General features: G+C 33.6%; 5 protein-coding genes across 8 annotated transcripts; 3 read left to right on the forward strand and 2 right to left on the reverse strand.

Annotated features, from left to right (window-relative positions):
* Positions 1–45: 45 nt before the first annotated feature.
* Positions 46–1,003, reverse strand: LOC116348318 (uncharacterized protein YIR042C-like). The gene is made up of 2 exons (XM_031779300.1): positions 895–1,003; positions 46–825 (listed from the first exon to the last, which is right to left on the reverse strand). The coding sequence occupies exon 2, from the start codon at positions 807–809 to the stop codon at positions 99–101; it is 711 nt and encodes a 236-aa protein (XP_031635160.1). The 5' UTR covers positions 810–825; positions 895–1,003; the 3' UTR covers positions 46–98.
* Positions 1,004–3,330: 2,327 nt separating this feature from the next.
* LOC116348947 (TBC1 domain family member 16) lies at positions 3,331–7,327 on the reverse strand. 2 transcript variants are annotated; one of them, XM_031780201.1, is made up of 8 exons: positions 6,800–7,327; positions 4,996–6,598; positions 4,717–4,922; positions 4,460–4,604; positions 4,270–4,376; positions 4,014–4,195; positions 3,807–3,923; positions 3,331–3,739 (listed from the first exon to the last, which is right to left on the reverse strand). In XM_031780201.1, the coding sequence occupies exons 2-8, from the start codon at positions 6,547–6,549 to the stop codon at positions 3,657–3,659; spliced, it is 2,394 nt and encodes a 797-aa protein (XP_031636061.1). In that variant the 5' UTR covers positions 6,550–6,598; positions 6,800–7,327; the 3' UTR covers positions 3,331–3,656. The 2 variants fall into 2 exon arrangements, with proteins under 2 accessions (XP_031636061.1, XP_031636052.1); XM_031780192.1 differs by having other exon boundaries at positions 4,996–7,327.
* Positions 7,328–8,506: 1,179 nt separating this feature from the next.
* On the forward strand, positions 8,507–12,404 carry LOC116348980 (phenoloxidase-activating factor 2-like). The gene is made up of 7 exons (XM_031780229.1): positions 8,507–9,520; positions 9,678–9,796; positions 10,018–10,278; positions 10,406–10,544; positions 10,713–10,849; positions 10,963–11,104; positions 12,028–12,404. The coding sequence occupies exons 1-7, from the start codon at positions 9,314–9,316 to the stop codon at positions 12,223–12,225; spliced, it is 1,203 nt and encodes a 400-aa protein (XP_031636089.1). The 5' UTR covers positions 8,507–9,313; the 3' UTR covers positions 12,226–12,404.
* Positions 12,405–12,856: 452 nt separating this feature from the next.
* LOC116348989 (BTB/POZ domain-containing protein 3-like) lies at positions 12,857–14,626 on the forward strand. Of its 2 annotated transcripts, none has more exons than XM_031780248.1 (2): positions 12,857–12,950; positions 13,355–14,626. In XM_031780248.1, exon 2 carries the CDS (start codon positions 13,393–13,395, stop codon positions 14,428–14,430), a length of 1,038 nt encoding a protein of 345 aa, XP_031636108.1. In that variant the 5' UTR covers positions 12,857–12,950; positions 13,355–13,392; the 3' UTR covers positions 14,431–14,626. The 2 variants fall into 2 exon arrangements, with proteins under 2 accessions (XP_031636108.1, XP_031636100.1); XM_031780240.1 differs by having other exon boundaries at positions 12,869–13,009.
* A 2,246-nt stretch (positions 14,627–16,872) lies between these two features.
* Positions 16,873–25,438, forward strand: LOC116348962 (influenza virus NS1A-binding protein homolog A-like). Of its 2 annotated transcripts, XM_031780217.1 has the most exons (9): positions 16,873–17,173; positions 17,251–17,387; positions 18,982–19,399; positions 22,068–22,186; positions 22,358–22,441; positions 22,592–22,894; positions 23,085–23,816; positions 23,885–24,044; positions 24,132–25,438. In XM_031780217.1, exons 3-9 carry the CDS (start codon positions 19,369–19,371, stop codon positions 24,992–24,994), a joined length of 2,292 nt encoding a protein of 763 aa, XP_031636077.1. In that variant the 5' UTR covers positions 16,873–17,173; positions 17,251–17,387; positions 18,982–19,368; the 3' UTR covers positions 24,995–25,438. The 2 variants fall into 2 exon arrangements, with proteins under 2 accessions (XP_031636077.1, XP_031636071.1); XM_031780211.1 differs by having other exon boundaries at positions 16,873–17,387.
* The last annotated feature ends 1,471 nt before the right edge of the window (positions 25,439–26,909 follow it).

Genomic DNA, 26,909 nt, shown 5'->3' on the forward strand with positions numbered 1-26,909 from the left:
AAATATTTTATATTTTTTTTTCAGATAAAAAAAATTGATCGTTTTCTGGTAATAAAACATTAAATTATATTCAAATATTGAATTATAAAAACCATGGTCTAATCTTTTCGGAAATCGGTAAGTTTTTTAACTTGTCTTCCACACTCATAAAAATTTGATGAATCAAGCCATGCTTGAAATGCTGTTTTCAATTTTGGCCACTCGTTGTTAATAACTGAAAACCATGCAGTATCACGATTACGCCCTTTGGTAATTTCAAAATTTCGAAAAGTGCCTTCATAAGTGAATCCCAATCTTTCCGCCGCTTTCCACGACGAAATATTCAAGCTGTTACATTTCCATTGGTATCGACGAAAACTCAATTTATCAAAAACATAAGCCATTAGAAGATATTGTACTTCCGTGGAAAGAATTGAATTTTTCATCAATGGCGAAAAAAACACGGAACCCACTTCAATGACACCATTGGGTGAATCAATTGGATCCAATGCAATCATTCCAACTGCTTTGCTCGACAAGTTATCAATGACAGCAAAATTCACAATATGTTTTAATTTTACACGTTCTTCGATGAACTTTTGCCATTGTTCAACGCTTTGAAATGGTTCTATTCTAAGAAAAGTCCAATCACCATTATGTACACATGGTTTGAAAGCCGCGTATAAATCGTCAGCGTGCTTGGCAACAACAAGTGGTTCCAATCGACCGTGATTACCAATCAACGTTATCTTTTCTGGTTGCGATGGAACTTTCCAATTTGGCACAGCGTCACCAATAGTTTGACCATGTTCATTTTTACAAGGCATCATATATGAAAATTCCAAACTGAAACAACGATCTTTTTTTACAAAAAAAACGTTCACAGAATATAAAATATTTTAGCGCTTTACTCACTTACGAAATTTTTCTTCAGTACAACATGTATTTCTGAAGGGCAAAACTTATTATAATAATATATAGCACTATTTCTTTGATAAAATTGTTTTATTCAGTGAATATATATGAGTGTCTGTCAACATTGATAACAAAATAAAATTGAACATATTCATTCTCCAATAACCGTTTGATATTTATTTGATCATAAAAATACTATTTCAATTGAAAATATGACGAACCATATTCAAAAGATAATTGTCATTAATGATACAATTTCAAGCGGAAATTAGATCCATTGTCTTTTTTATTGACAACAAATATTACACAATTAATAAAACTCCATTGAAAATCATAACATGAATTTAAAAAAATACTAAAATACTGATCAATACTGATACAAGACATTGAGTGGTATATGTATCACATTTATTTTCATTGCGAGCTACTATTTCATTTCAACCCATTTATTTCAGTAAATTGTTACTCAAATACATCACACTAGAGTTTCATATGAGGGGTTCAGAGGAGAAATGTTATGTAGAAAAGTTCCGCAGAAAATTGTTCGGGAGCTAAATGATATCATTTAGCAAAGCTAATTGGTACCATATAGCCGCGGAACTTTTCTACATAACATTTTTCCTCTGAATCCCTCATATATGGTTGCCATATAACAGCCAAATGAGACTTACGTATATTATTCGCCAAGCGTGATTTGGATGATGATGAATGCGGTGTTGTGGGATCATTTCCATCACTTCAACTTCAATTGCCTTGTGTTAGATGTCGGATTGACAAATCCGTTTTGACAAATATTAACGCTTCGACAATCGATTTTGACAAATATTAACGCTCGAACGGATCTTTAGCCTCCTTTTTTATTGCAGCAATCTCAACTAGAAATTTTGTGTTCACTGCGGCACATCGGCGTATATATACAACATATGTGTTTAAATTTATATGTGACAAAATTTTTGAAATAATAATGAAAATGTATATAAAAATTGCTTCTACTGAATACCAAGCATATTTTCCATCCACAAATATCCCAATATAGACAATCAAATATTGAATGATATAAAAAACTATTAAAATGATGTTATAAGATGCTCATTTATTTAATCTTTTATCCAAAGCATATTTCAATTCAAACATCTACAATTCCCATATTTTCCTATGTACGCGCATTGCATTTTGAAGCGTGGTATAGGAAAAGCCTTAATTTGTCATAATCTTTATTCTCTTCCCTCTTTATATTTTTTTATACTTTGTATCATCCTTTCAACGAAATCAACAAGAAAATAGATTCATTGCATTTAGCTAAATTTGAACAAAAAAATAAATAATCTGCTGTTTACATCATTGTTTTTTTTCTATACCTTTACTCATACATTCAATTATATTTTTATATACTCGAGCTCATTTTTTTTAAATTGAGTTTTCTACCTTTTGCATATACCTTAATTTTGTATGTGGAAATATTTGTTTCTACGAGAACATCATCTCACTGAAAAACTGTCTACCCAAGTAAATAAATGTCAAATAAAAAAATATTGTGAAATTTTAAAAGTAAATCGGGGGGGAGGGGGAGGCGTTGTAATTCAATTCGTCTGTTGATTGTTGTTTATGCTATTTAAAAAATATCTATGTACTGTTCAGTGAGGTGTTTTTTTTTTAAATTAATTTTCCGTATAAATTGGATAAACTATTATTTCATCTGCTTTCAAACATTGATTTCAATATTTTGTACTTGTTATATTTCTTGTTCAATAATGATATTTTAAATTGAAGCTAGTATTTGGTGGATTTTTTTTGCGAATTTGTATAATTAATTTATCTACAGCTTGAACATTGATGGATATGTCAACCGTCAACAGTTTATCGATTGTGTTTTCTTTGATTGTATTATTGAAGCTGATCATGTACAATTTGCTTTTCATGAATAAAACGTTTAACAGAGCAAATATCATAGCAATACTTGTACGTTTGATGCTACATGCAAACGTGATAACGAAACATGTGACAGCACCGCACAAATTGCACTTATAGGGTTGTTTATGATTAATCTGAACGAAAAAAAATATACCACATCAAGAATTCAACAAAAATTTTAGATCTTCACGATGCAAGACAGAAGACAGCATTCAGAATGTTAGATTTTTTTTATTTTAAGGAAACATTTTGTTCCTCCTAACCAACAGCGACAAGATTAAAAATTTCGACGAATTCCAAAAGAGTTATTTTTTATGTGCGAACGATTTGTTGATATTTGCTGATATATTTTTTTTTTTGGTTTAAAATATTTCAACTACAACAGGTGTAATCTAAAAAAATTTGCCTGGGTAAATATAAAAGTTATTAAGCACTTTATTATTTTTGAAGCATTTGAGAAAGAAAATTCATAGACTGTGCTTTTTTACACTTCGAAGCATTGAAATCATTAAAACTTAAATCAAATTGATTGTATAATAAATATTATTGTTTCTATTGATTTACATTTAGTGTATAATATATATGTGTGTGTGGCACTTTTACTTTTTCTAATAAAATAAAGACAATTATCATTGGAATGTTGTTTCCTTTTGTTCAACTGATTTACAACTTGTTGTTTCAAATGTGTGTGTTTTGTGTGTGTGTATGGACAATGTGAATTGCAAAACCAATTTCTTTGATATTATTTTGCTATTCAATAAAATAAATAATAATAATTTTAGCGTTATTGCATCGAACAGCAACGTTTGGTGATAAACTTTTGATACATTTTTTTTTGGCTAGCTAGATTTTTAATCATCGCTTAAGATGCAATGATCGTCGTCGGTGTGACCGATACATTCGATTGCTGGATGATGACCCGAATCCCACATACCTTAAGTAGTTAATTCAAATGTATATTAATTTTGATATCGATTTATTGGAAATTAAATGTAATCTACCTGGTCCGCATCGTCGGCAGAGATTCGATAGTGTACATGGTATTTTTGGCAATTGTCGGAATTGATAAAGTAATCCACGCGCTTTTCGCAAAATTAACTGACCATCCATATACATTGCTGGGGTAACGAAACAGAGACACAAAGTATTAATTTATTAAATTGTTTACTTCAGATTCGTCATTCTACATGGCATTTGACGACGCATACCTAATGAACTGAAATGCAAGAGCATTTCATCGGTTCGTAAATCTTGAGCCACCACATCATCTGCATAAACGGCAATAATGGCTAAGCATAAAAATAGATGAAAATAGTCTGTAAGGTAATTCGACCAGCATGCTTCCCACATTCGTATTGCAACCGCTTCGGTAAATTCGCGTTTGAAACAACTAACGATAAATAATAAACATTTAATTTTGCATTATATTTTTTTTTTCTTGGTAATAATTAAAACATTACTTACAGCAATATCCAACGATGACAGAACAACAGTTCTTTTGAATCAGAATATTTTTCAAGATGTACATGAAACTTTGGTACCATAATTCGTATTAATTCTCGTAAATAACTCTGCAAATAAAAATAAAATTGGTTTTAAAATCGAATAATTTGTGAGCAAAAGTGCATATTTTATGGTAGCTTGAGATTATTACGAGATTTTTGTCGATGTCATTATCAGTAGGGGTGCATACGAAAAACGCTCGTTGCATCAGTCCAACAAAGCACCAAAAGGTTTCAGATTCATTTTTTATTTCACACAAGACGGGAGCCAACAAATCACTCATGCCTTGTGTGTATCTATGTTGACAAAAAAAATGTTTAATCAATTATTTTTTATCAATTTTGTTTTGTTGTTGAACAAAACTCGATTTAAAAAGTCAAAAAATTTCTTACAACAAACAATACTTACGAGGTGCCTGAATTATAATAAGCATAGTTCAATAGAATATTTTTCATGCTTTCGATGTTTGGGTTGTCGTCGCCAGCAAAATATGGATTACTTCGATCGGTTCGTACGACATCTTTTTCAATGATGCACTGAACACAACGCCAAAAATGAGCCTGCTCTTCTGGTGACATTGAATATAGTCGGCGTCGTGATAGCTCTTCGTATTCCTGTTGAAATTGAAAAAAAAGAGATGTCCATTTGAAAGAGAAAGTAAATATTTTTGTTCGGCTATAAACAAACCTGTTTTCTAATGTCCATAAGTAGCGCGCGATCTTCAAATGTCGAATTGAATGAATAGCAATGCAATAAAAATGGCCAAACCGTTTTTCGTAAGCTTTTTTCAAGTCCACCAAAGAAAACGCATTTCCGTAGTAATAAATCGTCTTCAATTTGTCCTTTTTCGTTGAGAAGTGTGCCATAAAAATAGTCAGTTGTAATTTTATTTACGTTTCCTTCATCGGGATGTAGTTCAGATTTTTTAACTTCTGGACGGCATACCATAAACTGTCGATAGGGTAAATTGTGTTCGTCATGACCAAAAACGCCCGGCGCCAATTTAATATTGTGCAATAAACAATGCCATTGATGTAAAACTTGTGCCAAATGATCGAGACCACCATGATGAAAATGTAAAATTTTGTACTGTGATTCACGTGATGCAATCACCAATTGTCCCGATGTGCAATTTTCATCGTTAAAAAATAGTCGAAGCGAACGCATTTGACTCAAATCCACCGAAAATCGACGACATTTCATTGGCACATTACGTGTGAGCACTGGTGACGATGTCACACTATCCGGAAATGCTAAATTATGCTTGTAGGCAAGTAATTCGGGTGTCATCCAATTTGATGTTGTCGTCTCTTCAACCGAACTTATCGATTGTGTTCGCATCAATTTAACATTTTGCTCGTCCGGTGATAAGTCTTGATTGTGAATTTGTGGATTGGCTATTGTGATATTGACTGAAGTCAATAGTTGTTGATTTTTCGGTTGTGACAATAGCAATGTTTTAACATTTTGTCTGGCTGCATTAATCACAACAATCGCTTTGTTATCGCCATCGGTTTCGATAAGTGGTTCAAGTTCACGTTTTAATTCCTTTTCTTCTTCCGTTTCTTCAACATTTGGCATTGATTTTTTCAAATCGTCGGTGGTATATGCACAATCATCATCATGATGTGTGTCCGTATCACCGCCGTATGTGCTATGAACACCACTGCTACTAGCACGATCTGAATTTGAACTAACGCTGATTGTGTCCATATTTTCGGTTGCCAATTTTTCGCTTTCATACAGATACGGATCCAAAAATGGATTTGTATTGTTAAAAATTGGTATCGATGTTTCGAGGCATGTTTGTGAGGTGTTTTTACTATTCCAATCGGATATTTGATTATAAAGTTTATGCTGTTTTAATTCATCCGTATATGAATGAATGCTGTCCACCGTCATATTACTTGCACTATTGTTCATCATTGATACGGGCAAACCGTTGTTTTCCACGGTTGACGGACATTTTCGGAGTGTTGCATTCGGAATCCAGGTAAGCAGTAGCGTTGGTCGTTTTGCATTATTGTATTGATCCGTAAAAGTTTTCGTTGTCACTGTCAAATAGCCTGGATAATGTAAAATATCCGATTCTTGTCGAACCAATGCTGGCGGATGTACACATACATTATTTTTACAAAAAAGCACTTCATTATCCTCGAATATTGTATCAGTTTTATCATCCAATTCTTCTGATCCAAGTATGTAGTTGGATGCTCGCTTTATAATATTTACAATTGGCATGATTGAGTTTGTTTCTTTTTTTTTTCTCTCTTTGCCCTTCAACGATATTCTATTGATGATTGGAAAAAGAAAAGCGCCAATCTTAATAATCGAAGATTATGCTTTTTTTCGTCTTTGCTCGATTTTTGCTTCGTTTTTCAATTTGTTTTTTCTTTGTCGTTGCGTACAGTAAAAATAGCAATGCGTTTTGATTTGTTCGCTTTTGTATCGAGAAAATAACAAAAAATACCAAAAACACAAATTTTCTCACCTTTAGTCGATATTTTTTCTTTTGTTTGTCATTTGAGTTTTTTTTCTATATTCCCTGTCACGGAATCTGTCACTCTCGCACGAAATTCTCGGTTAAAATTCGTAGTATGTATGCATGTATGTCAACCGACACTCACACTCGACACTCGTTTTGCTATTGGTCATGCATCACCAGATGGTTTAAAATTTTCGTTGAAATTTCGCTTATGGTTAGTTAATAGCTCGTTTGTATTTCAATCGTTGATTACTCAATGAATATCGTAAACAATGTCGCATTTGAGCAAATAAATGTGTTTTTATTTTTCTTTATTTCTTTAAACAATTGATTGAATTGATCAGATTTATGGGGGCACTTTGTATGTGTATGTACATATCTGTTTGATAAATTCAAAACTTTTGTTAGAGTTGTCATTTCTAATCGTGGCCCTTTGCTTTTACTAGTCAACATGCCATCGGATGTATGTTACGATACGAATGTCGTGCGCACAAACAATAACATACACAAACATTCGCCTACAAGTAACAGTGAATGTGCAATCTTCTACATACAAATACACAAACACACCGTATTATCATCATTATTACGACGCATGCGCATTACAATTGCACAATTACATAAGTGTTGCTCAGTAATGTTTTGATTGTACAATGTACATGTATGTACGCAAGACAGAACTTTCCAAGAATGTGCGCCCATAAAAAAAACACACGAAAGAATAAAATTCAAATTGAACGTTACTGTAGCAATCGATCAGAGTCCTTGTGCTGAATTTGGCGCGCGAGTCTCGTTCATTCTTCATACATTTAATTCGTGTAAAACTTTAAAACGGCCAAAGCTTGTGATTTATTTTTATTTTTTATTCTTTTTAAAGTTCCCCCATTCATCCATTTAGGACAAACGATTTCATGAATTTCGCACACACACATACATACTTTTTGTACATGAAGGCACAAACAGAGGCAACGAACAATAAAGCGAGCACAATATTAGCTGATGTAGAGGCAAAAAAGGGAAATAATAATCAACATCATAAAAGGCGATCAGAATGGAAACATTTTAGCATAAGAATCAACCGAACAAAAGAAGAATGAGAACACACAGAAATAAAGCGAAAACATTAAAACCGAGAAGTAAGTTTTGCACACACGAATGAGCGAACGAATGAACGAATAAAAAAATCGTCGAGCAAAAAAAAAACAACAACAACAACAGAAATATGTTGAAAAAGAATGAAAAATACCAATTACAATTTATATCGGCTTTGGTGTATCATGCTTTTTCCGAAGAAGAACACACATAAGTTTTTTTAAATACATGAGGCGAATCAGAACGTATATATAAATGCGCGCACGTATCCAAACTATAAAGAAGGCGCACAATGCAGAGCAAAGAAAGAAGCAGATTTTTTTTTATACCAAACGACAAAATAAAATACGACAGTCGTATGCGCGCGCGACCCGAATGCTTAGCACGGCCAGAACTTAAACCCGGCTTTGAAAATGGCCAAACAAACGACTGCAAATAATATTATGAACGAATGTAGAAAAAAAATCGCCAATTATAACGCGAAAAAAATCGATGCACCAATTCTGGACCCTTCGATGAAGTGGATCGTAAACGTTTGTTGAATGCTGTAGTGTCTGACGACGGCGACAACGACGACGATGATGATGATGACGATCTATCTTCTTTCTGGTCGCGCTCACAAATGAATTGAAAGGTTCAACCATCGAATCGAATGTGCGCGCGAGCACAAAATCACTCTGAACAATAAAAAAATACCATCATCAACACAACAAAATACAGATCAGAATGGACTGAGAACAGAGAGAGAGAGAGCGAGCGAGAGAAAAACGACCAGCAAAGATACGTCATAAGAAGAGAACGCAAAATCATCGGTAGGAAAAGGAAAAAAAAAATATTCTGTGTAAAACACAAACGGTTCGATTTCTTTTCTCTTTCGCGGTGTGTTGTTGTTTATCGTCGTCGTTGTCGTTGTCGACGTTGTCCACAACGATCTCAAAAAAGTGTTCTCTCACTTCGATTTTGGTTTGAAATCAATTATATTCTTCACATGATTACAGTTAGTTGGTTTCCTCTGTCAGCGGGCTCACTCTCAACTTCGCCATCGTTCAGCTTTCGTTTCGATCTTACCGCTTTCCATCTCTTTCATTCCATTTTCCGTTCTCTTTTTTCTTTGGTTCTCGTGTCGTTGGCAACTGTTAGTTTGAGGCATTCGTCTTGTGCCACACAAGAAAAGACACCGATCATTCCGTTGATCTCTCTCCGTCCATAAAGAAGAACCGTGTGGCTTATCAAATGACAAAAAATGTAAAAAGTTCTCAACATCATCATCATTTGTAATTGATACACGGACGGTTTCGAATGTGATTGGAAAAGCCCAACAACAAATTAAATCCGATAGCAAATAGTGAACCAGTGATAATTGACGTGATTTTTCCATAAAAATTTATCAATTTTTTTATGTGTGTTTTATAATCGATTTTCAAAAAAATGGCCCGTATTTTCAGTTTTGGGCACCAAATACTGACCTTTGTGATATTTATCAATGGTTTTCAAGTGTTTTGCACCACATTACCAAATCAAAATCAAGTGATTGAAAATATTAAACTCTTATCACAAACGGATGAAAGTGGGTTGCAACCGTCTCGATTGCGTGCATTACTTGTGAACGATCTACGAAACATTCTCATCAAAAATGTACGTTTTGACAATGAACAAAAACAAAGTTGATGATTTATTGTTCATTTGAAAATAAATAAGAATGAAAGAATTAATAACAGTGCTGTTTTTGTTGTTGTTTTTTTTTCTCTCTCTCTTTATTTTTGATTTTTGTTCATTCATTTTGAGATTGTAGACGCCAGAGAAAGACGATTGTTTGGCCGAAGCAAAGGTTAAAGTCTACGGTTCGAATTGCAATTGCAGCCGATATACTTGTCTGGCTCGTCGATTTTCGCACCAAACAAAAAGATCAAGGTGAGAACTCTAAATCAATTTGCCTATAACCATTCTAGAATAGAACATGAAAATTAACACATACAGTTCATGGTTTTTGCTGTCTTTTTGTTTGTGGTTTTTATTTTTATATTTCTCGTTCATCATCATCACCATTATGTTTGCACACGTCTCGCACGCACACGAATGAACAACAACAACAAATACGACGAAAAAAAAATTAATAATCACCAATTGTTTAGATTCCTGATCGCTAGAAGCTGTGAAGATATGTGCTGTCGAAAACGTATCATATCGAAAAAATCGACATCGTCCAATTTTGACAATTACACTGGTAATTATCTTCAATGCGAAATTGCGAATACAACATATGCTAGCAATGTCAATAACCTGCGAATCAAGTCATTGGTGCAAATATTTTCGAGCAACGGCAAGAAATTCGTGTGTCTTGGCTCGTTGGTTCATCCAAGAGCCGTTCTCACCACACTCGAATGCGTTTCAGCGTAAGTGATGCTATTAAGAATCAATGTTGCCTTTACAACACCAGAACAACAACAACTCTATTTTTAGAATGATAATTTAAGTTTTGTTGTACTCTCGTAACAATCGCACACATTTTATGCACTTTAGGTATTCACACGACAAACTTTATGTGAAAATGAAAGAAACGGTTGACACATTTCAGAATTTGTATCAAATTCGCAACGTATCCGAAATTATATTGCCGGACAATCACATGGACCGATTTGAGAAATTGCGTTTTAACATGGTACGTTTAACAACAACAAAAAACCGGATTATTGCGAGTTTTTTTGTTCCTGTATTCTTTTCATTATTTAAAAAAAAAACGTCATTTTTCTACGTCGTTGTCGCTGCAATTAAGTAATAAGTTCTTTTTAACTCTTTTTTTTCTCATTTTCGACACGAAATTTTTCAGGCTTTGCTGATACTGAACAAAGAAATGGAAATAAATTCACAAATTGCCACCTCATGCCTACCAAAGTATCAAGAATCTGTACAGGGTTTGGCCAATCGTAAATGTTTTGTCACTTCGCTCGAATATGTTAACGGACGGTAAATGATAACGCATTAAGCGATTCTGCGATTCTAATGGAATTTATGGTCGGTTATTAATCATACAAATATACATTTATTTGTTTTTTTTTTCGCCTCTTTTTGTTACACAGCCTCATCGAACGCACCGAAAACATTCACATTTTCGAAGTTGATCAATGCAGAGACATTTTCAATCATCAAAATCGACTACAAATATTCTTTCCCAAACAAAACATTTGCGCCGGTCATACAAACGGACAAGGCATTAAAATTGTAAGTTTGACTGCTTTTGATCAAAGTAGATCGAGTAAAGATTTTCTTTTAAATTCTAACCACACGTAATTATTGAGAATCGAAAGAAACATTTTTTTTAATTTAAAACGATCATTGGATTACGTTAAATAAAGAAGACTTTAGAAAAAGAGAAATAAAGGTTAATTCTTTCTCCGGTGAAAGTATTTTAAATTTGTGGTCAATTGAAACATTTGTGACAACATTAATTATGCAGTTATACTGATGTGATCATTGAGAATGGTGATTTTCCAAGTGATGCTTTCGCCTCTTACTGTGGAAAAAAAAACATGAAAACGATCAATTTAAGCGTCACACCTATGGTTTGCTGCAGTTAAAATCGTGTATATTCAATATGCGTCCCAAATTTCTGACTTTAGCTACATTGAGGCTGACATTTTTCCATTCATCTCAAGTGAGATAAGTAGAATTGCCTATTGTATTAGTATACTTTGGTTACAGGAAGTTTGCATATGTTTTTGATGAAAAATGAAATAAACAAATCACTTCAAAAAGAATATTTCATTTGAGCATAAAGTGGAGCAAATACTAATGGGTCAGTAAAAAAAACGCTGAATAGAAAAGAAATGAGGGTAAATATGCATCATGATTTGGCGAAAGGCTAAATGTTCGATCGTGTATTCTAAATATCGTATTTAGATAAAGATCATTCTACGCTCTACTTATGGCGGTTTTCGCGCAGTTTCAATTTCAATGTTCTGTTCTTAACAATGTGAATAACCCGAAAAAGAAACAGTTGCAAAGCATTCTTGCACGTTACACATTGTTTTTGCATCTTTTATTTCATTCATTCAATTTTCATGCGTGAAATGGACTTAATCAAAATGATAAGTAACCGTGTCATTAAACTTATTCATAATTGTTGTTTTTTTATTTTTTTGCAGCGATCAAACGGCGCTTCTTTGATATGTTTGCACGAGCAAAGTGAAAGAAACGGCGATAGGTACCATTATTATGTATTATACGGTCTGCTGGCATGGATGAATGACTCAACAAACATCGATCACATCACATCGCCGCATCTGTTTACAAACATTTATAACTACCGCTACTGGCTGGAGAAAAGACTTAAAATACTTTGAACGAACTCAAACATTTCCATTCAACAAACTCTAATTATAAGCTCGTTACGATTTTTTCATGATACAAATGGCAAAAAGTATTCATCAACCATGTAGCGATTTTAAATTTGAGCAGTTTTTATATTAGAAACACAAAAAAAAAGATTGTTAATAAAATTCCGCTTACGTATTAGATTAAACGGGAACATTTTTTTTATTTTGCTTTGCATGGAATGCTCATTTGAATGTAATAATGAAGTGCCCTCTTTCGATCAGAAACAGGAGATCGAGTGATAATTTACATGAAAATTCAATAAGTATAATCGACATATTTTATGGAAAATGTTTTATGACCCAGAGAAAAAGAAGGAAGGTATGTCACCTTTACATCTATAACGTGTGTCTCGATTCATTCGGCCAATTTTTCGGTGCTTCTATTTTCGTAATGCCTTATTGAAACCACGCAACAGTCCTGCTGTTATGAAATTGACAGAGATTTTCAAATACACCCCATTGTATGCAAAGTTGTGCATACAATGGAATGCTCATTTGAATACAACTATGCCATCTGTTGGTTAGAAGCATGCGATCGCCTGTTGATTGAACTTTGATCATGAGCATGGTTGTAATTTCATTTATTCAATGTGTTTGCGTTTAAGTGACAGATACGCGTTTTGAAGCAAAAATTGAATACACATTGCACACAGAATCATATTGATATTTTGCCGGCTTCTTTTAGTTACGAGGTAAATAGAATAGTTAGTTAATTCACGTGTGGAAAAAAGTGACCTAGTCACTATTGACTGTAAGTTGACAAAATTCATTATTTTTGAAATGTTTTATAAGGAAACAATCGATTATCGTCAACCAGTCAGTCGGTCGATTATTTTGGGACGCTTTGATGCTGTTTATTTTTACAGTCAATATATTTCGATACTGTCATCTAACTAGATATTTCAGCTCATCTAGATAATGTCAGGTGCTGATACTCTTACTACTATAACAATCACTTCTATTGTTTTCACTCGATATCAGAGCCTGAAGTTATCCAAATGAGCTGAAATATCCAATTTGTCCCAAAATATTCAGTCACTGTTAACAACTTAATTGCAATATGAAAATGTCGAAATGCTTCTGGTTCATATTTTAGAACAAACAAATTAACAAATCGGACACAAGCAAATCAATATGGCCACCAAACGACGTCGACGTGGTGAAATTGAAGAAAACGACAGCGATTCTAAATCCGAAACCGATGACGCTTCTGAGAAAGATTTTCGCTGGGACAATGGAAATGAACTTGTAATGTTGTACGAAATTCGTGCTGTTTCCTTTCGCAATGATGATTCCAGTGATGATGAAGATGGAACGTACGAATGCCAAATGAATGAAAATGCCTGTGCAAAGTTGTACAACGATCGCGAAACGTCAGACGTGGAAATTTTTATATCGTCGCGTCCAGACTCCAGACCTCGAAAATCTACACCAGGAGGGTGGCCGTGTTCATTATTTTACGCACACAAATCCATTTTAGCTTCAGCTAGTCAAATGTTTCACGATATGTTTTATGGCCCAACAAAGAAGGAAGGTGACATCAGGATTTACAACATATCGCCCGACCCATTCGAAGAATTTCTTCGATGCTTCTACATGCGCAATGTATCATTTAAAATGGGCAATATTGCTGGTGTTATGAAATTGGCGAAAATTTTCGTTGCACCCGATTGTATGAAAACTTGTGTAGATTTTCTGAATAAATGTACACTATCGCCCAAAAACATTTTTGATCTGATAGAATTGGCAAACGAATACGAAATAACGGAATTGAAACAACGATGTGACGAGTGTATTACTTCAAATAAAATGGAAATGATAATACAACACGATGATTTTCTTTATCGAGATCGATACACACTAAAGAAAATACTACAGTTGAATCTGTTGGAATGCGACCAGAAAATCATATTCGACAGGTGTATAGCTTGGGCTAACTGCAAAATTGATTACGACACCAGGGGAGGTTCTGGAAATGCTGAAAATAAAGGTCAACTGTTAAGAGAGGCGCTGGGCGATTGCATTTATTTGATTCGATTCAACCGAATGACGATTGAAGACTTCAAAGAACTTGCAGTAAAATATGAAGGATTGTTCACTGCTGCCGAATTGATTGATATCACCCAATCCATTAACGTAAATGGATACGAATCCGAATTTTTCAGACAATAATTTGCAATTGTGACTTAAATCACCCGAAAAATAGTTAGTAAGCGCTTACACTTAAAAATATAAAGAAGAATTCCCGTGGAATTATTCCAGAGTCCAAATCCAAACAATGAATTTCAAATCAAAATGCCCAAAACATAAAATATATATGCTTAAGTTCATTCAACCGAACCCAAAAATAAACCAAACAGATGCGAATCGATTTAAAAAAAATGCATTTGGCTTTCATTTGTAGCTTATATATTGATCTCTTGTAAAGCAGCTTTCACTCTTGATTTATATTCTTAGCTTGAACAAAGTAGAGGCTTTTGTTGTAGTGTGCATTGTAACGTGTTGTGCTGTCGTTGTTTTCTTCTTTTTTTTTTGTAATACAATCAATCATTTTGTATTTTGGTAATTTCAAGGATTTTGCTGTGGATTGAATGACCGGTCAAAGTAAAAGGCAAGTGAATATTGTTGTTTCGTTTGTTTTCGATGCAGTATCCATGTACAATGTTCTTCATCATTGTATGACTTGTTGGAAAAAATGTTGTTGTTTTTTTATTGTTATCACCATGGTTTGTGTGACAAAATTTCTAAAAGGCGCATTTGAAGAGCATGTTTTCAAAAATTATGGATTTTCCAAGCAAAATTACAGTATTCACCGAATGTTTTGTTTAATATGCACGAGTTAAAGTCACGCGATACATTACTTCATCCGAATGCGGAAGCAAATAAAAATCGTCTGTGTAAACAGGAACAAAAACAACAAAAAAATGAAGAATAATTCATTGGAAAATGAGAAATTAAATGTTTTGTTTGCATTTGTCAACGGTTTGTGACATTTGAAATTTGTCTGATGACAAATCGATTGGTTATTGCGTTTCATTTCACGTTGTGCATAGCAAAAAAAAGACCCTATGAAGCGCGCGCGTGACAGAGCACGTTTTTATTTGTTCGCGCGTTTAATTGTAAAGGAAATTTCCATGGAACTCTTTCGAACGAAGTGGAAGCATCGATTTAATAACATAAACATACACACATACAATTTAATGCCATACAATGTTGCTGTTTGAATTTGATTCTATTATAAATGTGTGTTGTGCGCTGCCAACATAATAACAATGAAGCTTGACACGGCATGACCGCGATTAGACGATATTCACTTATTGGATAAAAAGAGACGCAACAACATATTCAATCGTCATCTTCGTCGTCGCGCCGCGCTGGTTCGTCACACATGTACACAAACACAAACTCGTACGCAAACATGCACACACACAACATGTTTTCATAAGGTTGCTGCCGTTGCTGCCAACAGACCCCAAAATAACTACGCACAAAACATTGAGAGAGAAAAAAAAACGCACCTATACAAAGAATATCGGCGCGTTGGCACTACTACTGCTATTGCTAGTTTGATCCGATTAGCTCAGACTAGAATCGAGAGTCGACATTACTCGCACATTTCCATTTTATTGCTGCTCTTGTTGCAAAGTGTGAAGAATAGAGAATAAAAACACAACACAAATCGAATAACAAATAAAGTGACAATCCAACTACAAGCCACAAAACCATAAAAATCCAAATGCAAATAACATGGAAACCGTTTTTAGTGCTACAGTGTTATGTGAAACACCGAATAAAATAACTCGATTGTGAGTGATAGAGTGAGCGAGAGGGAAAGAGAGTAAGCGAGATAGAGAGAGAAAGAAAGAGAGAAAGAAAGAGTGTGTATGTGCGTGCGAGAGAAAACGAGAGAGATTGAGCTTTAAAACGTTTTATACGGGTTCAGAACAACAGAAAAAGTTCAAAAAACACAAACATCCAACAATTCATCATCAAATTCGCAAAACAGTCGAAAAGAAGTTCGGAAACAGACATAGATAGAAAGAAGAAGAAAAAAAAACACAAACAAAAAGAGAATTGATACGCATGAAAGAAAGAGAGAGAGCGAGATAAAAAAAAGATGCCTCTTGATGAAGAACCAAATCGTTGATAGATTCGCATAAGGTGAAACTGTATGCTTTGAATTTGCGCGCATGTAGATAAAACTTATTCTCTGTTTGTGTGTAACAAATAAAAAAAACTTCATCATTGTCGTGTTTCGTGCGTGGAATTTGGTCCGAAAATAAGAGAAAACGCCAAACAAAATCGAGACGAGGAAGGCATGTAGCATATTTGATTTTATTTGTCAATTTTTCACTATCCAAGTAAATCTGTCATATTTGAATTGGAGTTTAGTATGTGTGTCGGTTTGCATGCATGTGTATATATGTATGTGACCATGTTGGTGTGACACAGTGCATTTGTTGTTAAGTTTTCGATTTTTCATTCCATCGATTGTTTTCAATATTCAGTTTTCTGTTTCACATTTAAAAACAAAATCGGTGTGCTCAAGAAAGAACAAACACGGACACCAGGGACAAAGTGGGACGGCAATGGAGAAAAAGAACGGCAACAAGGGAGACAGAAAGAATGAATTCGACATATAGTATAACACAACAAATCGCGCGCGTTATATCTGTCTGCGTATCGTAATATCGTTCGTTTTGGTCGTTGGCTGTCAACGTTTTGTTCTCTCCTCGACATATATCAGTTCTTCGTTTTGCTTCTATTTATTTACTCATATATACATAAATAATATAAGTTCTCTCAATATTGCGCTCTCCCGACTGTGTTTGACTTTTTTCCGCGGTTACATTTCGATTAGTTGATAAATTTACGTTCCAGTAGGTGCCATTGAGTGTATTCGCGTGTTTCTAAAGTTATTGTTGTTTTTTTTTGCTTTGACTTCCGTGGCTCGACTGTTTGTATTTTATTTTCGTGTTTCAAATTTTGTAGGAACAGAAAAGAACAGACAAGAGGAATGAAATAAACAATTTAAAGTGAGAGACACAGTGAAGAAACACATCGATTGGAAACATTGGCAAAACCATTTCATTATTTTTTTGCTCTTCCACGTTCCATACCGAAAATCCGTAAGTGTCACTTGATATTTCAAGAACACATATACACAAGGAGGAGAAGAAGAAGAAAAACCATGACAATTTTTTCATGTCGATTGAGTTGAGTGTGATTTTCAATCATCAGTAGCGATTTCCACTGTGAATTTGTCTAGAATATTTCTCTTCCTTTCATCATCATAACCGTAAAGCGATAAAAAAAATCGGTTTTTTTCCTTCGTCTGTTCGGTACGTTCTAAAATAACAATAGAGAATAATCGAAAAACGTGCTCGGTACTGTTTAAAAAAAAAAAAATCAAAACACAACAAACAACTCACACTGTGCGTTCGTACAACACCGTTTCGTAATGATAATGTGCGAATTATTTTTCTCTCTTTTTATTTCACTCTCTCTATCTCTCTCTATCCCCCTATTTATTTGCCAATTTTTTTTTGTCTTTTATGTCGTTCTGAATTTTGCATCGTGCTAATTTTTTTTGCTATGAAACACGTGGTCGGTTTTTATTCAAACATATCCGTAATAAATTTTTGATTTAATTTTTTTACTTAAACGATAACTCATGTGATCTCAACTCGATATAAAGTGCTCACAGATTATTGTTTTTTTTATCAAGTCGTCATTATTCACGACATTTTTTTCTCTTTTCATTTTTGTGTTATGTCAGAATAAAATGAGCACATTTTTATATCAAATCCATTCATATCACGTGAATGATATGCGTACAATAACAAAAGAGCGCTTAGCCAAATGAAAGAGCGTACAAAATACAATGTATAACGTGTATCAGACGATTGACAGTGTTTCTCACATAGGCAAGAGGCAATTGATTTGAGGCACATAGGCAAGAGGCATCAGTTGAGCGACGTTGCCATGAGTGCTCATTTAATATCCATTTAAAATCGCACAGACGACGAAGAAGAGTCTCTTTTTTTCTAAAGTAAAAACAACAACGTTCCATAGCATACAAAATCCATTCAATACATCTATGCACTGAATACCGGTTGAATACGGAATAAAAAATATTGAATAAGAATCCTTGAAAATGCGTCGATTTTTCGAGAGAACAACAGCACAAAATAAGACAGAGAATATATACGTTTTTGTATGAAGAGATAGACGGAATTTATATATTAAAAAAAAGAAGATCGGATAGAAAAAGAAGAAAAATCGAGAGCCACATGAAAACTAATCCATTGTTTTGTTGAGTGTGCTCTTTTTGCGTACCATTTTTGTGAGTTCATTCACATTCAGCATTACTTTAAGAAGTGGATGTGTGTGTGCATAGTATTAGCTATACAGAATCTATATGTTAAACGAATTTAGAGATGAATATATATATTGTCGCGTGCGCTGTGTCACCGTGAATATTGTATGAGTGTGTATTTTTTTGGGATTTTCGCAATCAGTAGGCTAAATTTATTTATGACTTGGCTTTTTGATACGTTTAAAATCTCGATTGAATTCCGATTGTCTTAACAAATTCATTGTACAATTGGAATATTACGTCTATACTTTATTTATAGTCTGTTCTGCACCATATCTGGTTTTAAATGATTTTTATTTATTTATCTCTCTTTTATTTATTCTTTTGAACGACGAAAAAAACAGGTGTTAGATGACAACATATCACATGAAATTAATGCTGATTCATTTTTTGAAGCGATTGAGTTGAACTTCGATAATTGTCTTCAAATTTATTGTGATTTATTATATCAAAAAGCGTCGTATTGTGTGCACATGACATTCAGTTTAAAAGAATTCTGAATGCATACATTTCTGCACAATATTTCGACAATTTTGTTCACACCACCGAAACACACCACATGGATTTCATTGTGATCATTTGAATGGAGAGTTCTTTTATTTCCATCTCTTGCATTGATCTGGTAACTAGCCGAGATTGAGCAGGTGATATAATTCATATCAACTGGAAACGATCGGATATACAACCAACAACCACTTTCATCACCAATTTCCACATCAATCACACTCAAAATGAGACCAAGAATCGAAGACTCCATCGGTGGTAAGTATTAAGTTATTATTATTGTGGCGAAAAAAGTTGTTTTTCGAATGTCAGCCGTTTTAATTCAATTGTAAGTTCGCAGATGACAGAGACTACATTAAATTCAAATCACTGTCATTGCTTTTGGTCACAAGTAGACGTTAAAATTATTGCAAAGTTGTGTAAAGCTGCTTAAAATATAGCGAAAATACAAAGCTTTAACATTGAGCATAACAGTTGCAATAAATCCACAATGAATGTGTCAAATAAATACATAAAATCATCAAATACTCATATTTTTTCAAGCATTGAGAACATTCTAAGTGGCACTCACATTGTTTTGGAAAGAAAAAGTTGACGTAATTCAAAAAGTGCGCAAAAAGTCTTGAAAATTAATTCAGATAAAATAGTTTCACTTTCAATCTGTTCTCTTTTTTTTGTTCCTTCTTCTTTTCTGGACAGTTGCTTATCTAATCATGAATAGTGTACTGATCATATAGGTTCTATTGAAACTATCACTAAGCAATTTCCATCTTTTGGTTCTAACGACTCAAAAATTCATAATAATAAAGCAAAAGAATATCACGTTGATGATTGAATTTATCATCTTATGACAACTAAAGCAGGAAAAAAATGATATAGCATCATATCATTTTTTATGTAGGTACCATTTGGTATAGGTTGAAATTAAAAAATATCGATTTAAGAAGAAAAAAGAAAAAAAACAGGCGGTTGGTTTGTTTTCATGTTGCCTGGGCGCTCGATAATATAAATACAATAAACCGACATACAAATATACACAGCATATAATAACAATTAGAAAGCAAATGCAACGCCATCACTTTTTGTGCTTCCAATATTCTATAATATATACATATAACATATATTCCATATATGATTCCATTTAAATTAGCTACAAAACCACAAATGAAATTATAATGGACAAGGTCTTTAACAACCAATTATTATTTCCGTCTTTCCAACGTGTTGCTTCGCAATCACATGTGCCTGTCTTATACTGTATGTATTTGTTAAACGTACAATGTACGTGGGTGTTTTGCGATGCAGTAAGGTGTAAAGCGCAATGAAAAGGGAAAAAATCGAAGAAGAAGAAGAAGTATAAAATCGAACTGAACAAATGTCTTTTATTTGAAATGACAAACGAAACGAAAATAAAATGTGTATAATTTAATGAAATGAGAGAGATAGAGAAACGGACGGAGGGAGCGCACAGTGTATGTGTTTTACCGTGAAAATAGAAATGTTGCAATCACTTTGATTATAGGTTGCGAAAGTACGAAGCACTTGTTTTGGTCACTTTATGCGGCGTAATGCACATGGCTATTTTAATTGATTATTCTTAGCTATCTATTACACCCCTAATATGCAAGCATATCATAGACATTTCAGCACGAACCGTAGCGCAAACGTGAACACTTTTCCGTCAAAGTAAATTATATTTCCTTTGTTTGGTCTATTCAAACAATACAATCGGAACGTTCGGTTGTTTATTATTTTCGATGTGTTGATTCAGTCAAGTTCATAACATGTATATTAAATTTTATAATCATTTACTCACTGTACGGTGACATTTAAAGAAGATGACATGACATTTTTTTAATTTTAATTTCAAATAAATTTCTTTTTTGTTTTTCTTTCAACTATTCGTTTTCATCTTTCTTCATTCGCGATAAACACACATTTACTCACAAGTGATAAATCCAGTCAACATAAACAGAATGTGGTAATGAAAAATTGTTTATCTTATCAATTTAAATTTGCCTGGTGGATATCCATTTTTATATTGACACAACCGATTGTCGGTTACATTTTATCAATAAAATATTGTTCATTTTTCAATTTTTTTTTCATTTTTGAAATATACAAGATGTAATTTGTGTTCTAATTTGATTAACAGCCAGCGATAAGTCTGCAATCACATGTATAAACGCATCAATTATATAAATTATAACATGAATCACCAAAAAAACCACTGCAAAAAGTTAACAAGTACAAGTAAAAGCAACTCTTTATGCTATGACCATTCTATATGTTGCATCTCTGACCATTAGAAAATAAAGTGAACGAAAAAAATCGTCAAATTCGATATGAAAGTTTCCTACGAGAGCGGTAGGTTTCTTCTTCGTTTCGTGTTGTTAAAAAAGCACACACACACACACACACTTTATAGACGTAGGAATACTCCACAAATGCTAATTAATTTATAGACCATATTTGGCACGCCAAAAGGAAAGAGAAAACAGCTTTAGACATTCCGCTCGTACTTTTTATCACTTTTATGTTTTTCTTTACTAATTTAAAATCAAGGCATTTGTGCTTTTTTATTTTGCTTGATTTACTATTGAAAAACCGAGTCGTATATTCTGCTAACAAATTAAGTATAATTTGATTTTGAATGGCATGTATTTGAAGCGGTCGACTGTGGGTACGGTCAAAATTAGTGTTTTGAGATAAAGCTTTGGACCACTTTGTTTGTAATATAACGTAGATGTGCTAAAACTTACCACTTGATGCGATAAAATTAAGCGTCGCATTTGAAATACATAACGGGTGTGTTCATTTATGGACAGAACCCAAAGATTTTTCTTTTTAATTTAAAGTAAACGTGTTGTACATTTGCATTTTTAATCACTGTTTATTTTTTCTGTCTCAAATGGCTTCTTTTCAGACGATGCTATGGAAGACTGCGGTTTTCTTAAGTTCACCGACGATACACTCAAAGTATCTTTTCTACAGACGCTCAATACAATGCGCAAGCATCGGTTATTCTGCGATGTTGTGCTTAATGTAAGTTTAATTCACGAGAAAAAAATAAAATAAATAAATTGCATTTTAATTACGAACAAACAAATTTCAACGAAATTAAGAACAGAAAACGCAACTCAGACAATCAACTGTAATTTTTTGGTAATTGCAAAACTACAAGCTAATACAATGTGCTTTGTTTTTCGACAACAGGTCGACAACACCGACATTCATGCTCACAGAAATGTGCTCGCCTGTGTTTCACCCCATTTAATGGAATTGTTCTCTGCTGAGGAGGTTTGTATACAATCACTTCATATATTGTCTTGAACTTTCATTAATGTACTCATTTATTTGCCTGCAATAATCAAGTCTCTCTTGTTTTCATTGTGCTTGAAAAAAAAATTCCTTGACTTTGAATTTAAAACACTTTACACCCCCATGCAGGTCACTCAAAATGGACGTAATGATGGCATACCGAGCTATCGATTAAATGGCTATCTCACAAAAATTGCGCTGGAAATTTTGGTCGAGTACGCATATACAGCACAACTAGAAGTGCCCGATGCATTGGTAAAAGATGTTTATTTGGCCGCTTGGCAATTGAAAATTGATAAAGTTGTTAGCGAATGTGCGCGACATTTGATTGATGAACTGTCAGCCGATTCGTGTATTGACATTCGTTCATTGCCTGGCATTAGCAAAAACAAACAATTTGTACTTGCTGTCGATGACTTCATATTGAGAGAGGTAATAAATAAAAAACCATCTTCCACCTCCACATTACCTGAGTTGGTGTTATTTACAAACAAAAAAACGCATAACTTGATTATGATTCAAAATCAATGTGACGCAAATTATAAGAAAATAATTATCAATCCGTTCCATAGATAAACGTTTAACCTTGTGTTTTGTTATCTCTTTTTTTTTCTGTTGCCAGTTTGAAAATGTGTCAAAAATGAGCGCCGCCTTTTTACAATTGTCATGCATTACGATCGATGTATTGTACAAAACAAAACAGGATATGTCTGTGGTTGCCCATCAATCGTTGTGCCGTTTGGTGCTCGATTGGATAAAGCGTCAAGTGTGCGAGGAAAATGTTGGCATGATACAATTGCTTGAGCGTTCGCATCTGCTCTATTTGGCGTTGGATAATTCGTTGCAAGATTGTTCAAATTTACCGCCCGGTCATGAGTCCGAATCCGATTTGGTGCAAGATTATAAGCGTCTCGTATTGAAATGTCCAAATAATACAAATCGTCGCCGTAAACAAATGGGCGTACCAGTACGACCACGCGTACTCATTTATTCACGTGATATTGGCCAACGCGACGATGAACAAAATCAAATTGAACCCGATTGGAATTTATTGGGTTCAACAAAGGTGGCGGAAAATACATTTTTATCATTGGTAACCATAAATGGTGCGTTAACCAGAGTTTCAGTTCAGCTACGATTAAATTTACCGCCAACAACACCATCACCAGTTCATGCACCCGAAAGTGCTGGCATCTCAATTCAATCACAACTCAGTCAAAGCAACACCAGCTCAAATGGAAGCATCAACGGTGACATTGAAACAAATCAAGAACCAGAACTTTTCTGCGAAGTTGCCACAATGTCCGGACCAAAATGTGGCCTTGGTGTTGCTGAATTAAATGGAAAATTATTGGTAAGAAATTGGAATGGAATTTAAATCACTTTTACATCTCAAATGTTGATATTTTTTCTTAAATTCAGGTTTGTGGTGGTTACGATCGTGGTGAATGCTTACGAAGTGTTGAGTCCTATGATCCAGAAATGAATGAATGGAGCAATGAAACTAAGATGAGTGAGGCACGGGGTCGTTTCCAGGTTACTGTTTTGGATAATGTTGTTTATGCCATTGGTGGAAGTAATGGTACGCATAATTATGATTTGTTCTTCTTACGAAAATTATATTTCTGATTATTTGAATTAATTGAATTTATTTTGTCGCTGATAATAGGTACAACTGAATTAGATACAGTTGAACGATTGGAACCGAACGAGAAGAAATGGCGAAAATGTTGTAAATTGCCATTGGCTCGCAGTAATGCTGGTGTTTGTTCATTAAATGATAATATATACTGTATTGGCGGCTGGAATGGTCAAATTGGTATCAAACAATGTGATGTATATCGTTTGAACGAAGATAAATGGGCATCAATTTCACCACTAAATACTGGTCGCTATCAAGCTGGCGTTACGGTGGCACAGCAAAAGATTTGGGTGGCGGGCGGTAGTGATGCATGGGCATGTTTAAATTCGGTTGAAACCTATGATCCAGAAACTGATATATGGACATTTGCACCACCATTATTAACACCACGTCGTGGTTGCGGTTTGGCCGAATTCAATGGAAAATTGTATGCCGTTGGCGGCAGTGATGGTACACATTCTTTGAGCACGACTGAGATATTCGATGAAATAAATAAAGTATGGACGCAGGGACCAAGCCTAACATCGCCACGGGCCAATGTATCAGTGGTTGAAGTGGCTGGCAAACTTTATGCCATTGGTGGTTTTTCCGGTAAATGCTTCCTAAATACTGTCGAATATTTAGATGGAAACACAAACGAATGGACAACATTCGTAAATGTTGACATTATTTCACAAAATAAACATTCGAATGGCACACAACAGCTTGAAATACAATTACAAAAGCTATTGCTGAAAAATGAACATTTAAGCAGTGAATATTCCAATACAAATGGCTGCCATCATCCGAATGGTGCAAGCCAATTACATTCAGAATCCGAATCAGAATCAAAATCACACCAACAACAATCAAGTGATGAGCAAATCAACAACGAAGCCATCAACAGTTAATTGCGCATTGTTATTCGATCAGATTGGAAAATCAAACAAAATCAAAGAGTTAAACAAAACCTAAGAAGACAAAATAAATAACAATGATGATGAATCGATCTACATACAAAAAAAAATTTACAAAATAACAAAAGCTGCAAATAATGATGTTCAATTTATTTAAAAAAAAAAACAAACACAACAAAATGAGCGAAATGCGAATTCGAGCTGATAAAAATTTATTAATATTTGAAACTTTTATTGTATACATAGCCCGAGATAATGTCATCCCTTTTTTCCCTTTTTAAAAGTTTATATATACACACAAAACATTAGTCACGTATTTGTATACAAAGAAAACAAAATGATAACATTTAAAAAATGAAACTTTATCAAGAACAATGGCGATAACTCATTAAAAAATACACTATTTCATAATAAAAAAAACAACAATGTGCATTTTGAGCAAATGGCGTTTTTTCTGTGTTGTCTCTCACTTCTTTTTGTATTTAAAAAAAAAAAGAAGAAGAAATGTTTTATATATAATTTTTATGCTGAAAACAAATGAATGAAACAACTTTAGCTTTTAATGGGCGTTCCGTATAAATAAAACTTTATTTGTTTCATTTAGGCTTTTGTTGTAGTTTTATGTAATTTTTTTTTTTTAATATTTTGCTGCATTTATTCCCTTATAAGTATTAAAATGGTCCGTTTACTCTCTTTTTTTACTCAAAAAGTACTTTTTTTTGCTCATGTTGATGTTCTTGTCAATGTGTTGCGTTTTTTATTTTAATCAGAAGATTCGTTTCAAAAGAATTTGCATTTTGTTATTAGTATAATATATATTTGTTTAAACCTAGCCCAATTTGCGCAAGCCTTAATTATGAATCATTATTTTTTTCGATGAATGGCTATCATTTGATCACACAATCCATGTGTATTGTTTGTTTGTTTTTTTCAATCAAAAAAAAAAATTAAACGTAATAGTTTATTTGGTTTAGCACTCAACCTGAAATAATATTATTAACAATTTGCATTTGCCAAAAACAGCGGCGACTTAATTATAAATTGCCATCATAATCGTTCTTGTTTGCTGTTCATGATTCTTCTTCTCTGTTTATTCTTTTTATACATGTGTTTTGTTTTTGCATTTTTCAGCGTAAGTTTTACTCATAGATTTGCTCTATTTATTTTAGTTGTTGTTTATGTTTCAATCTGTAATTAGTCACCTTCTCGTGTTTTTTTTCACTACATTATATAGTCTACCAATAAAAGTATGAATCACCTTAAAAACATGCCTAAAGCACTTAAAGTATTCTCGAAAATCTTCTCTACTAAATACAATTTGTAGTTATATGTACAATCATTCAAATTTTCGAAAATGAGAAAACAAAACGTTGCATTGCGATAAATGTGAATGTATGTGTGTGTGTGTGTGTGTCTGAGTGTTAGTAAATATGAAGGATAAAAACGACACCACAAAGTATAACAAAACTAAAGAACGGGCTAGGATTTTTATTTTTTTCTCATTTAATTAATTTTTTTTTTGCTTGATTGGTTTTTTAATGTTTTGTGTTGGATTAATTTAATGTAATTTTAGCATTTTATTTTGTTTTTCGTCTTCTTTAAAAATGCATCAACTGATGAGCTATGTGATTTGTTTAAAAAATGTGCAAGATCTCTACAATGATTAAATATGCGATGATAAAACGTGAGTGAATATGTGTGATTCAAAATGAGGTTTTTTTTGCACGCATAAATAAGCCAAAATTCAATTGGGCCATTATTCGACTTAAAAATAAATTAAAAATTTTCAACGCTGGTATTATGTGTTTAGAAAATCGAGTAACATTTTACACATTCAGAAATGTATTGGACATTATTTTTCAAGACCGAACAATTTTGAAAACTTGATTTCAACGAGAAAAGAATTGCA

The sequence above is a fragment of the Contarinia nasturtii genome, unplaced genomic scaffold (assembly GCF_009176525.2).
Source record: "Contarinia nasturtii isolate CC-2019 unplaced genomic scaffold, AAFC_CNas_1.1 Cnas_scaffold_129, whole genome shotgun sequence".
Taxonomy (NCBI): Eukaryota; Metazoa; Arthropoda; class Insecta; order Diptera; family Cecidomyiidae; genus Contarinia; species Contarinia nasturtii.

Excerpts from the sequence above, each read along its gene's own strand:
- LOC116348318 (XM_031779300.1), bottom strand. The coding sequence starts at position 809 with ATGATGCCTTGTAAAAATGAACATGGTCAAACTATTGGTGACGCTGTG.
- LOC116348947 (XM_031780201.1), bottom strand. The coding sequence starts at position 6,549 with ATGCCAATTGTAAATATTATAAAGCGAGCATCCAACTACATACTTGGA. Across the intron at positions 4,923-4,995 it reads TTATGGACATTAGAAAACAG|GAATACGAAGAGCTATCACG; the intron begins GTTTGTTTATAG and ends CAATTTCAACAG. Across the intron at positions 4,196-4,269 it reads TGTCATCGTTGGATATTGCT|TTGTTTCAAACGCGAATTTA; the intron begins GTAAGTAATGTT and ends ATTTATCGTTAG.
- LOC116348989 (XM_031780248.1), top strand. The coding sequence starts at position 13,393 with ATGGCCACCAAACGACGTCGACGTGGTGAAATTGAAGAAAACGACAGC.
- LOC116348980 (XM_031780229.1), top strand. The coding sequence starts at position 9,314 with ATGGCCCGTATTTTCAGTTTTGGGCACCAAATACTGACCTTTGTGATA. Across the intron at positions 10,545-10,712 it reads AGAAATTGCGTTTTAACATG|GCTTTGCTGATACTGAACAA; the intron begins GTACGTTTAACA and ends GAAATTTTTCAG. Across the intron at positions 11,105-12,027 it reads ACGGACAAGGCATTAAAATT|CGATCAAACGGCGCTTCTTT; the intron begins GTAAGTTTGACT and ends ATTTTTTTGCAG.
- LOC116348962 (XM_031780211.1), top strand. The coding sequence starts at position 19,369 with ATGAGACCAAGAATCGAAGACTCCATCGGTG. Across the intron at positions 19,400-22,067 it reads AATCGAAGACTCCATCGGTG|ACGATGCTATGGAAGACTGC; the intron begins GTAAGTATTAAG and ends GCTTCTTTTCAG. Across the intron at positions 22,442-22,591 it reads AATTGTTCTCTGCTGAGGAG|GTCACTCAAAATGGACGTAA; the intron begins GTTTGTATACAA and ends ACCCCCATGCAG.